This window comes from Brachyhypopomus gauderio, unplaced genomic scaffold (assembly GCF_052324685.1).
Source record: "Brachyhypopomus gauderio isolate BG-103 unplaced genomic scaffold, BGAUD_0.2 sc504, whole genome shotgun sequence".
Classification (NCBI taxonomy): Eukaryota; Metazoa; Chordata; class Actinopteri; order Gymnotiformes; family Hypopomidae; genus Brachyhypopomus; species Brachyhypopomus gauderio.
This window is the reverse complement of record NW_027507325.1, coordinates 4614-17500: the sequence shown is the minus strand read 5'-3', so window position 1 is coordinate 17500 and position 12887 is coordinate 4614. Positions and strand designations below refer to the sequence as shown.

Below are 12887 nucleotides of genomic sequence, written 5' to 3'. Positions count from 1 at the left end.
ACATGCTAACGCACTAACATGCTAACAAACTAACATGCTAACTGACTAACATGCTAACTGACTAACATACTAACAGACTAACATGCTAACTGACTAACATGCTAACAGATTAACATGCTAACGCACTAACATGCTAACACACTAACACGCCATCATCCTGAACTCGTTCCTCTGTGCCAAACCAGGACCAGTGTTCAGTGCTCCCGGTGGCACCACCCTGCCCTGCCCACCGCTGTTCCTTGGGTGGAGGTGCTAGGTGGAGGCACTACATGCTAGGTGGAGGTGCTAGGTGGAGGTACTAGGTGCTAGGTGGAGGCACTACGTGCTAGGTGGAGGCACTACATGCTAGGTGGAGGTGCTAGGTGCAGACGCTAGGTGCTAGGTGGAGGTGCTAGGTGGAGGCGCTAGGTGGAGGCACTACGTGCTAGGTGGAGGCGCTAGGTGGAGGCACTACGTGCTAGGTGGAGGTGCTAGGTGGAGGCACTACATGCTACGTGGAGGTGCTAGGTGCAGGCGCTAAGTGCTAGGTGGAGGCGCTAGGTGGAGGCACTACATGCTAGGTGGAGGCGCTAGGTGCTAGGTGGAGGTGCTAGGTGCAGGCGCTAAGTGCTAGGTGGAGGCGCTAGGTGGAGGCACTACATGCTAGGTGGAGGCGCTAGGTGCTAGGTGGAGGTGCTAGGTGGATGCGCTAGGTGGAGGCACTACGTGCTAGGTGGAGGCGCTAGGTGCTAGGTGGAGGCACTACATGCTAGGTGGAGGTGCTAGGTGCAGGCGCTAAGTGCTAGGTGGAGGCGCTAGGTGCTAGGTGGAGGCGCTAGGTGGAGGTGCTAGGTGGAGACAGTGGAATGTGCTGCACAGAATATAAAGACTGATATGGAATGCAATTTCTGTGGTCCTCCTCAGATATTAATGAGTGTGAGCGTTCCTCCAACTGCCAGAGGGGGCGCTGTATCAACACCATGGGCTCCTACCGCTGTGAGTGCCAGAAAGGATACATGCTAGTCAGTGGACGTCGATGCCAAGGTGCTTCTCACACACACACACACACACACACACACACACACACACACACACACACACACACACACACACACACACAATCTCACACACAATCTCACACTTCTTGCCCTCACAAACACACTCACAGACATTCCTGAATAAGGTTGTACTGCAAATGTCATACTCAACTTTTGAATATTGAATAATTACAGTAATAGTTTCTGACTCTCTCTCTCTTCCTCACACACTCTCACACACACTCTCACACACACTCTCTCACCTATTCAGACATAGATGAGTGTGAGGTGGACAGGAGACTTTGCCAGCCCAATGGTGCATGTGAGAACAGGCAAGGGGGATATGTGTGTGTTTGCAACGATGGCTTCATTCTGTCTGAAGACAAGCACAGCTGTGAGGGTAGGTGTGTGTGTGTGTGTGTGTGTGTGTGTGTGTGTGTTTCCCTTTGCATGTTGATGTTTGTGTGTGTATCTCCCTCCGCTCATATTTATGTCTTTGCATGCACATCCGTGTGTGTGTGTGTGTGTGTGTGTGTGTGTGTGTGTGTGTGTGTGTGTGTGTTTCCTCCCAGAGGTGGAGCTGGACCCCAACAATAAGAAGGAGTGTTACCTGAACCTGGATGACACCGTGTTCTGTGACAGTGTGCTGGCCACCAACGTCACCAAGCAGGAGTGCTGCTGCTCCGTGGGCGTGGGCTGGGGTGACCACTGTGAGATCTACCCCTGCCCCGTCTACCACTCCGGTACTGCCCCACCCCGGGCTCCCCGGGGCAGCCACATAGAGAGGGAGGGGCAGCTGGAGACACAGGGTCATGGATAAAGATGATGATGATGATGGGTGCTTCACAGTGGTACATGGAGAGATGGGGACCCAGATTCAGTGGGTGTGTGGGTGGGTTGGTGTGTGTGGGTGGATGGGTTGGTGTGTGTTGGTGTGTGCGTGGCGGTGGATGGGTGGGTGGGTTGGTGTGTGTTGGTGTGTGTGTGGGTGGATGGGTGGGTGGGTTGGTGTGTGTTGGTGTGTGCGTGGCGGTGGATGGGTGGATGGTTGGGTGGGTTGGTGTGTGTTGGTGTGTGTGTGGGTGGGTTGGTGTGTGTGGGTGGGTGGGTGTGTGTTGGTGTGTGTGTGGGTGGATGGGTGGGTTGGTGTGTGTTGGTGTGTGTGTGGGTGGGTTGGTGTGTGTGGGTGTGTGTGTGGGTGGATGGGTGGGTTGGTGTGTGTGGGTGGGTGGATGGGTGGGTGGGTGGATTGGTGTGTGTGTGTGTGTGGGGGGGTGGGTGGATGTTGATGGATGTGTGTGTTTTGTGTAGCGGAGTACCACTCACTGTGTCCAGTGGGACGAGGCTTTTACCATGAGGAGGGCCTGACAGAGTATGGCTTACCAGTCCATAGAGGTATATACACACACACACACACACACACACACACACACACACACACACACACACACACACACGTATACATACTCACAACACACACTCACCAATATTTATATACATGAACTCACACAAAGTGTTTCTGGAGTGTATCTGGAGTATTTCTGGAGTGTTTCTGGAGTGTATCTGGAGTGTACCTTTCACTTTATACGAGCCTCTTCCTCTTCACCTCTACTCCTCTTTCTCTCTGTCTCTCCTTCTCTCTCTCCCTCCCTCTGTCCTTCTCTCTGTAGATATAGACGAATGTGTGTTATTTGCTAATGAGATCTGCAAGGAGGGGCGATGTATGAACACACAGCCAGGATTCGAGTGTTACTGTCAGCAGGGCTTTTACTACGACAGTAACCTCCTCGAGTGTATAGGTAAACACACACACACACACACACACACACACACACACACCACACACAGATAGATACACACACACACACACACACACACACACACACACACACACACACACACACACACACACATACACACACACAGAAGACAATTATGGCCTATATATGTACACAAAGCAAATTGTATTTACAGTTCTTGCCACAAGGAGGCAGTAAAGGCCCATAATGGTGTTCAGTACAGTCCAACAGTGCAACACCAGCTTTTTTTTCACTGAGAGTGTCTGAATCTGCATCTGATTCGTGTAGTCTGGAGGTTGGGGGTTCATGCACAGGTTGTAAAACCTCCAGAGAGTCAATTGGGGGTGCTGACCTCAGCAGACATTACTTGTGGATTACCAAATACGGATGTGACAGCATAAATGAAAGCAGAGCAATTGTCATCATGTACTATTATTTTAAATGAATGACCATGTGTCTCCTATGTTGAAACTTTAACATGATATTATAACTTCTCATTTTGACCATTGTAATCTGTAATGAGATTAACTGACCTCAAACTGGTCTCTTTGGATGGGATCAGATTATAATCCTTCTAGGGGTGACCTGCAATAGTCGCTGATTCGACTATAGTCGACTATAGCCCCTAGTCGACTATGAACGTCATAGTCGAATGTACCATTCTAACTGCATGGAGGTTCCCAAGGATGCTGCTAAGCATTAGTTGTTACATGAAATGTCTTTGTTTTCGTTATATATAGCCTTTTGTCACATAAAATCATCCTAATTTCTGTTAATAAATATTTAAAAATTATGTCTGCGCATTAACAATAGGCATATTCCTTACTACACATTAATAAATCACACCCTGCTGTTGCACAATCCAAATGAGCGGAGCTGAACACGCTACACGATAGTCAGCATCTACAAAAAAACTTCAAAAGTATTTTGAAAAAGATAAAGATGAATCAAACAAGGTAAAGTGCAAGTTATGTCATCAACGTCTTTCATTTCGCACGACAACAACCAACATGGCATACCATTTAAAACGCGTAAAGGCGGAAAAAACAGTTCAGCCGTTTGTCGTTTCGGTCGTGTCGTCTCGTCTCGTCGCGGTGCGTCTCGACAAGTAGGCCTATAGACATTTTTTGTTGTTTGCTTTTAAACCCCGTTACTTGAACCTTTCCTTATATTTTTTGCTGTTGTGTGTCAATTTGTTAATATTTTCAGGCAGGCATATTTTATTTAAAATATTTTTGACATTTTGCAGAGTGCCTGTCTGACAGTTCGATATGCGCAATGTGCACTGACGGTTAATGTTCTCTAACGTTTCATAAAAAATAAACAAGTAAATAAATAAAAGCTGAATAAAGCCAACCTACCGTGTTTATTCATTTATCTGAGTGTTTTAGGTTTTTACTTTGAAGAAGAAAAAAGTCCTGAATGAGAACAGGATCCCGTTTAAGATGCTCTAAATAAAAAAATAAAATAAACCCGATTCGACTATTAGTCGACTAAAGGGAAAAGCTGACGAATCAGATTCGACTATGAAAATCCTTAGTTGAATACACCCCTAAATCCTTCACTTCTGAGTGTGAACAACAGTTATTAACTGCTCAGTACCGTAACCAAGAGCAACAGTGATAGCTGTATGGAACTGCCTTGCAACCTCACACGTGATGGTGTGATGAAAACCAAAACAAAAGTCTTTTTCCCTCCCTCTCTCTCTCCCTCCTTCTATCTCCCTCTATCCACCTCTCTCTCCCTCTTTCCCTTCCTCTCCCTTTCTCTCTCTCTCCCTCCCTCTGCCTCTCACCCTCTCTCTCTCTCTCTCCCTCTCTCTCTCTCTCTCCCTCTTTCTCTCCCCCTCTCTCCATCTCTCATTTAGATGTGGATGAGTGTCATGACGAGTCTCTCTGCACTAATGGTCACTGTGTCAACACGCGTGGATCTTTCTACTGCACCTGTAACGCCCCCTGGACCCCAGACGCTACCAGCAAGAAGTGTGTGTTCCCCACAATCACAGGTAGGGTGTGTGTGTGTTCCCCACAGTCACAGGTAGGGGGTGTGTGTGTGTTCCCCACAGTCACAGGTAGGGTGTGTGTGTGTGTGTGTGTTTCCCACAATCACAGGTAGGGGGCGTGTGTGTGTGTTCCCCACAGTCACAGGTAGGGTGTGTGTGTGTTCCCCACAGTCACAGGTAGGGTGTGTGTGTGTTCCCCACAGTCACAGGTAGGGTGTGTGTGTGTTCCCCACAGTCACAGGTAGGGGGCGTGTGTGTGTGTGTGTGTGTTTCCCACAATCACAGGTAGGGGGCGTGTGTGTGTGTGTGTGTTCCCCACAGTCACAGGTAGGGGGCGTGTGTGTGTGTGTGGTGTGTGTGTGTGTGTGTGTGTGTGTGTGTGTGTGTGTGTGTGTGTGTGTGTGTGTGTGTGGTTGAGCTGTTTGCTTGATTCATTTAAGCGTACACTCAGACCTCTGTGATGTGGTTTTCTTTTGATCTGGTGAAACCCGACGTTCTTCGTTCAAACAGCTTCTGAAGTATTTAAGCGTCTAAGCAAACAAACGTGGTGTTGTGTTGTTGCTGCTGTTCTTGAGGGTTGTTGTTGTTCGTTTGTTGTAACAGGAAGGAAGCTGTGTCTCATTAGGTTTTACTCGTAACACGTTAGAAATGTTTAACCATGCTAGCGTGTTATGTTTATTAGTTAAATAAATAGATTTTTTAGTTCATGTGTTGTTGATGTGTAGTCTGTTTCTGCGTAGCTGAAAGTAAAAGCTTTGCCCCGTGTGAGGCTCGAACTCACGACCTTCAGATTATGAGACTGACGCGCTGCCTACTGCGCCAACGAGGCCTGTAGGGGGAGGAGCAGCTGCGCTTAACAACCCAGAGAACACAGGACGGGGGAGGGGGAGAGGGGGAGGGGGAGGGGCGGGAATGTCTGGAGGAGGACGTGTTTGTTCACGCAGGCATGTGAGAGCGCGCGCGCGCGTGTGTGTGTGTCTCAGTGTGTGTGTGTGTGTGTCTCAGTGTGTGTGAGTGTGTGTGTGAGTGTGTGTATGTGTGTGTGTGTGTGTGTCTCAGTGTGTGTGTGTGTATGTGTATGAGTGTGTGTGTGTGTGTGTGTGTGTCTCTGTGTGTGTGTGTCTCTGTGTGTGTGTGTCTCTGTGTGTGTGTCTCTGTGTGTGTGTATGTGTGAGTGTATATGTGTGTGTGTGAGTGTGTATGTGTGTATGTGTGTGTGTGTGTGCGACTAGGCAATTCTGTGTGTTTTTTCTGTGTGGTTTTTTTTCTGTGTGTTTTTTCTATAAAGAGAAGTCACTGCCAAGGTAGTGTGTGTGTGTGTGTGTGTGTGTGTGTGTGTGTGTGTGTGTGTGTGTGTGTGTGTGTGTGTGTGTGTGTGTGTGTGTCTACAGGTATAAATGAATGCCAGGATCCATCTAACTGTAAGAATGGACACTGTGTCGACACTCAGGACTCCTACTATTGTATCTGCACCCTTCCCTGGACCCTGGCCACCGACCGCAATAGCTGTGTCACACCAGAGGAACAGGCCGGTGAGTGGGTCAGAACATGGGCATGATGGGTAATGTAGTTCCACAAACATAGTAGCATTCATGAGATATGGATTGTGACATACTTAAAAAGTATTATTTCTTATTATTTATTATTGTTTCTCTGTTGATGTTTACAGAAACTGTGATACTAAGAATTTGTGAAAATGTAAAATGTATTTTTTCTTCTTAATTCTTTTACATCTAGAAGCAAATGATATATCATTAGATATGCGTTAATCAATTATTAGAGATGCATTAATGGTATATCATTATACACATGTTAATGTTATATTATCAGATATGTGTTAATGGTATATCATCTGAGATGTGTTAATGGTATATCATTAGAGATGTGTTAATGGTATATCATTATACACATGTTAATAGTATATCATCAGAGATGTGTTAATGGTATATCATTAGATACACGGTAATGGCATATCATTAGAGATCTGTTAATGGTATATCATGTGTTAATGATATATCATTAGAAATGTGTTAATGGTATATCATTAGAGATGCATTAATGGTATATCATTAGAGATGCATTAATGGTATATCATTAGAGATGCATTAATGGTATATCATTAGAGATGCGTTAATGGTATATCATTAGAGATGCGTTAATGGTATATCATTAGAGATGCGTTAATGGTATATCATTAGAGATATGTTAATGGTATATCATTAGAGATATGTTAATGGTATATCATTAGAAATGCGTTAATGGTATATCATTAGAAATGCGTTAATGGTATATCATTAGAAATGCGTTAATGGTATATCATTAGAGATGCATTAATGGTATATCATTAGAGATGTGTTAATGGTATATCATTAGAAATGCGTTAATGGTATATCATTAGAGATGTGTTAATGGTATATCATTAGATACACGTTAATGGTATATCATTAGAGATGCGTTAATGGTATATCGTTAGCCATGTATTAATGGTATATCATTAGAGATGTGTTAATGGTATATCATTAGACATGTATTAATGGTATATCATTACAGATGTGTTAATGGTATATCATTGGATACACGTTAATGGTATATCATTAGAGATGTGGTAATGGTATATCATTAGAGATGCGTTAATGGTATATCATTAGAGATGCGTTAATGGTATATCATTAGATACACGTTAATGGTATATCATTAGAGATGTGTTAATGGTATATCATTAGAGATGCGTTAATGGTATATCATTAGAGATGCGTTAATGGTATATCATTAGATACACGTTAATGGTATATCATTAGAGATGTGTTAATGGTATATCATTAGTTACACGTTAATGGTATATCATTAGAGATGTGTTAATGTATAACTCTCCCAAGACTGTGTGCTTCTGATGCTTCTTTCTCATTCTTTTTCTCCCTCCTTTTCCCTCTTTCACCCCTCCCCCTCTTACCTTCCCTCTCTCTCTCCTTCTCTGCACTCCTCTGTCCCCCTCTAGTAATGTCTGTGGTGACCCTTTCAGATGTGAATGAATGTCTGGACCCGTCGTACTGCAGGAACGGGCGGTGTGTCAACACACCCGGCTCCTTCCACTGCATCTGTGCTCAGCCGCTCACCTTCAGCGCGGCCCTCAAGCAGTGCGTCTACGACGGTGGGTAGCCTGGCCAACCAGACGCTCCGCCCACTCCCCTACCCCACCAATCAGATCACAGCTCAGGCCCCAAAGCCCACCAATCAGATTGCAGCTCAGGCCCCTAGTCCACCTGTCAGCATTAGCCCTGAAGCCACGTAGTCAGTCCAAGCCCCTGATTGGCCAGTCAGCTGTGTGTAGTGGATTACGCACATAGCTATAGGCCCTCATCGATCCCTGTGACATGTTGCGCGTGGTAGGGTAGGACCTATTTGTGTTTATTGTGTGTTTGTCTTTCTCTGTCTTCTTCCCAAATCCTCCATTCTCTATTACTCCTTTTCTCTTCCTTATCCCTCCTTTCTCTCTGTTTGTCTGGTGTCTCGGTCTCTCTGTCCCATTTCCACGTCTCCCTCCCCCAAACCCCGCCCCCTTTCCCCGCTCTGTCTCCGCCTTTTCCCCCGTCCTCCTCTCTCAGACCGCACGGCCGCACACAAGGACGTGTGTTTCCAGGAGGTGGACGAGGATCTCATGTGCAGTATGCCACTGAACGATCTGACGGTCACCTACTCTGAGTGCTGTTGTCACTACGGCCGCGGCTGGGGCCCCGAGTGTCGTACCTGCCCACAGAGGAACTCAGGTGAGCAGACGGCAGCACTCTTCCAGTCCTGCAGAGGGTAGTCCTCCCTTTAAGAATCCAAGGAAGTTGCAGTTATCCCCCGGGTGCTACAGAGATGAGTGTTTCCACAGAGGAACACAGGTGAATTAAACCACTGTAGTCCTTATAGAGGCAGAGAGCAATGTTTCCGTTAGAGAATGAAGTTATACAAACTGTAATTACAGTATCTTCCGTGTCTTTCTGTGTCCATCATTTGACTCTTCACTGTACGGTATTTCTAGTAGGTCACGTCAGTATCCCCAGTGGAGGCTTCATAATGTCTCCCAGAGTGAGCACAAAGTGTGCTAAAGGTAGCTAGTGCACTAGACCTGCAAGATTTGAGACACACCATGTCTCTCCAGCCTCCATGGATAACTTTGATGTAGACAGGAGATTAAAAGCAGGCAGGAGACATTTAAACGGGATTCGAAATAAAGAATCATTTGTTCTTATTTCTGTAGAGCAGTTGTGTGTTGTTGGGCATGTTCTCCCCTTGTGTGTGTAGCTCTGGGTGTAATGATTTCTGTGTGTGGTGTGGTGTTTGCAGTCATCTTTAAACAGGCTGTGTGAGATGCACCTGGATACGGAGTCAGACGGAGACGGAGACTTTTTAGCTGCATTCTCCAATTACAACCCAGGTACCTTCTCCAGCAGCCAATCAGAGAGGGTTTATGTCATGGAGACTTCAACATCTGAAGTCATTTATCAGATTTTGTCATAGAACCCATCAGGAAGACCTTTGGACTTCAAGACATCTGACTCTCTCTCCATCTCTCTCTCTCCATCTCTTTCTCTCCATCTCTCTCTCTCCATCTCTTTCTCTCCAACTCTCTCTCTCCATCTCTCTCTCTCCATCTCTCTCTCCATCTCTTTCTCTCCATCTCTCTCTCTCCATCTCTTTCTCTCCATCTCTCTCTCCCTCTCTTTCTCTCCATCTCTCTCTCTCTCCATCTCTTTCTCTCCATCTCTCTCTCTCCATCTCTTTCTCTCCCCCCTCTTTCTCTCCATCTCTCTCTCTCCATCTCTTTCTCTCCATCTTTTTCTCCATCTCTCTCTCTCCATCTCATTCTCTCCCTCTTTCTCTCCATCTCTTTCTCTCCATCTCTCTCTCTCCATCTCTCTCTCTCCATCTCTCTCTCTCCCTCTCTTTCTCTCCCTCTCTTTCTCTCCATCTCTTTCTCTCCATCTCTCTCTCAGAGCGTGACAGCTCAGAGGAAGACTCAGATGAATGTAGCTGTGCTAATGGCCGCTGTGTACGCTCGTACCTGGGTACCATGTGTGAGTGTAACCCTGGTTTCAGACTGGACCATTCACGAACGCGCTGTATAGGTTAGTACACACACACTTACACACACACACACATACACACACATACACACACACACATACACACACACACACACACACACACACACACACACACACATACATACATACATACATACACATACATACACACACACACACAAACAAACACACACTTGGTGGTTCATAGTGTAGTGACTGGTTTTGACCAATCACGACTCAAGGTAAGTGAGAGCTGAAAGAGAAAGGAGCAATCACCATCTCCTGTTTACATTTTCATTTGCATATGACAGAAAATTCCCTCCTGAGAAAATATCACAAATTATCGATGGGATTTGCGGTTTCTGTGACGCATAACATTCACGACACATCCCAGTGATTCACATTGATGATTCATCTTAGAGCAGCCCCCCACACACCAGAACACACAAACACACAGAACGCCTAGCTACTATACATAGGTGCTCACATAATCAGTGGATTTTACTCATATACACGCGCGCACACACACACACACACACACACACACGTACTCCTATACAGGAGTATATTTCTACACTGCTGCTGCCTTATAGAAATTCAGATGCACTTTGCTTGCACAGCTGATGAAGGACACTGCCTAAACGTTCTCTGGAAACTCTGAATCTCTATAGATGTTTACACACATATATGGTGAAGGACTATGTTTCTCTGTAGATGTTCTAAATGAACGAACCACCCTGTCTTTCCTTCCTCTTCATCATTCTTCGTCTCTGTCTATCCCTGTCTCTGTGCAGATATAGACGAGTGTGTGGAGAGGGGTGTGCGCTCCAGTCCCTGTAAGCACGCACGGTGTGTCAACACGATTGGCTCCTTCAAGTGTACCTGCAAACACGGCTTTGTGCCCGCACGCAGACCCAACACGTGTGTGCCTGCACGGGCATCATAACACAGCCACACGTCTAGAAACGCACACAAGCAAACACATCCAGTAAAAAGGGATGCAATGCAGGCTTTGGACAGGCTTTCACACACTCTTACACACACACACACCACACACACACACTACTATAGTTTTCTGTGGTTGAGTAGTTTCCTGTCTGCGTCCCATTTTTCAACTTACTTTTCTATTCTTAGTTCTCCGTTGACATACCACAAGCTGTTTATTGTAATAGGGATTGTCATTATTTTGATTTGTACATGCTGATGTTGTTATTCCCCTCTAGACCACGACCTTTTGTACATGTTACTTAGTAACTGTCTGGAAATCTAATGTCTTTTAGTAATGAGATGAATGTGTGTTGGTCATTGGGACACGTAGGGTACTAGTTGTGTGCTGGACAACTGAAATATTCCTGTAAGATGAAAATGATGTTACATGTACCAAATCTTAGATCACTTCATCAGAACTGGGAGAGACGCCAACGTCATTGTTGTTGTTTCCATTCAACTTTGACATTTTATTTTACTTTAGAAATGTATAGAATTCTTCCATCTGAACGTGGCATGTCAGAGCTGTGTTAGAATGAGTTATAATGTCTGCAAAATGCCCTAAAGGTTTGAACCTTGAGTCTGTCATCATTAAGTTCTCAGAAATATTTATTCATTTTTGGACCCTGGAGACGTGGGACAAACACTTCAAACTTTCGCATCTAGCATTCCAGTGTCAAATTTCGCCCCACATGTAGGACTGAACGTTGTCCATGTAGAGGAGACCACGCAGTGTGGAGGTTAGCTCTGGGACAACGTGACACGTGAGGAGACACAAGAGGTCACGTGACAGGGACTTTAGAAGACGTAAGGATAGATATGCAAATAAGAAAACATTTCTGTCACTCTCCCGTCAACCGCGATCAACCATTACTGAACAGAAATGCATTTCTACCAACGAATAGAACAATAAATCGGAGATGAACTCAAACCAACAAAGATGGCTGTGGTGTCTGTATTTTTCATGAGGAGGTGGTTTTGTATTTACCTTTTCCTTCTATCTTTGTTGAGGCTATGTAATTGACCTTTGACCTTCCTAACAAATGTGTACGGTATGCGTGGGGGCCTCAGGCTACACGCAGACTCAGAGCAGGACGGGAAGTGCTGGAGTGTGTATGTGAAGGTCTCCTGTCCTCCGACACCGGCCACTACGGAGTCCCACACGCCCCTGAAAGCAGCATCAACACAAGAGCTTCATGAACTGGCCCAGAGGACACAGCTGAGGGACAGTCCGCACAAATCCAAGATCACGCTAAGATCATGCTGTGCCAACTGTTGAGTGGGATGGTGTAAAACACGCCACCTAACTCTGGAGTGATGGATCACATTTCACGACCTGGAGGACGAGTGTGGGTTTGGAGAGTGCCAGCAGAAAATTACCTACTGGAGGGTATAACGCCAGCACTAAAGTTAGAAGGTTTTTAGTAGGCCTGTTGTTTTTCTGGGCTTAGAGCCTTAATTCCAGTGAAGGATAATGTTAATGCTAGAACATACCATGATATTTTAGACTGTTCTGTACTTTCAGCCATGTGACGGTGTGTGGAAGGCCCTTTCCTGTGCTCACTGGGCCCCTGTGCACAGAGCAGAGACCGTGCAGACGTAGTCTGATGTGGTGTGTAATATTAGTGAAACATTGAGTAAGGGATTGTTGTCCAACTTCAGTGCCTGATGAAATCATTTTGTTTTTAATGGAATGGACACCAGTTTCCACCAATACCCTCCAAACTCTTGTGGAAAGGCTTCCCAGAAAGTGGTAGCTGCAAAAAGGACCAAGAAACTAAATTAATGCCCATGGCTTTCAGATGGGAACCTCACACAGGTGTGATCAGGGCCGGAGTGGGCCCTTTTTTCAGCCCCGGAGTTTCGTGCCCAAATCCGGCCCAACATTATTTTTCCCTCCCAATTGGCCCAAACTAGAGATTGACGTGAGCCAGCCCATCGGGAATCCTCCCGAATCTCCCGATTAGCCACTCCGGCTCTGGGTGTGATGGTCAGTGGATCCTGTGCTCTCTGC

At 45.8% G+C, this 12887-nt stretch overlaps 1 protein-coding gene and 1 non-coding gene across 2 annotated transcripts in view; one reads left to right on the top strand and one right to left on the bottom strand.

The window, feature by feature from the left end:
* The window catches only part of LOC143506792 (latent-transforming growth factor beta-binding protein 3-like), a 30798-nt gene extending 18986 nt beyond the window's left edge, over nucleotides 1-11812 (top strand). Inside the window, 13 exon segments of the mRNA XM_076996400.1 lie at nucleotides 904-1023; nucleotides 1288-1416; nucleotides 1589-1759; nucleotides 2328-2411; nucleotides 2687-2815; nucleotides 4683-4820; nucleotides 6209-6349; nucleotides 7813-7965; nucleotides 8420-8581; nucleotides 9147-9154; nucleotides 9156-9237; nucleotides 9797-9928; nucleotides 10681-11812. Coding sequence (XP_076852515.1) covers nucleotides 904-1023; nucleotides 1288-1416; nucleotides 1589-1759; nucleotides 2328-2411; nucleotides 2687-2815; nucleotides 4683-4820; nucleotides 6209-6349; nucleotides 7813-7965; nucleotides 8420-8581; nucleotides 9147-9154; nucleotides 9156-9237; nucleotides 9797-9928; nucleotides 10681-10832 — 1601 coding nt within the window. The 3' untranslated portion in view covers nucleotides 10833-11812.
* On the bottom strand, nucleotides 5574-5646 carry trnam-cau (transfer RNA methionine (anticodon CAU)). Its single transcript has one exon. It is a non-coding gene; the product is annotated as a tRNA-Met (tRNA).
* Nucleotides 11813-12887: the final 1075 nt, after the last annotated feature.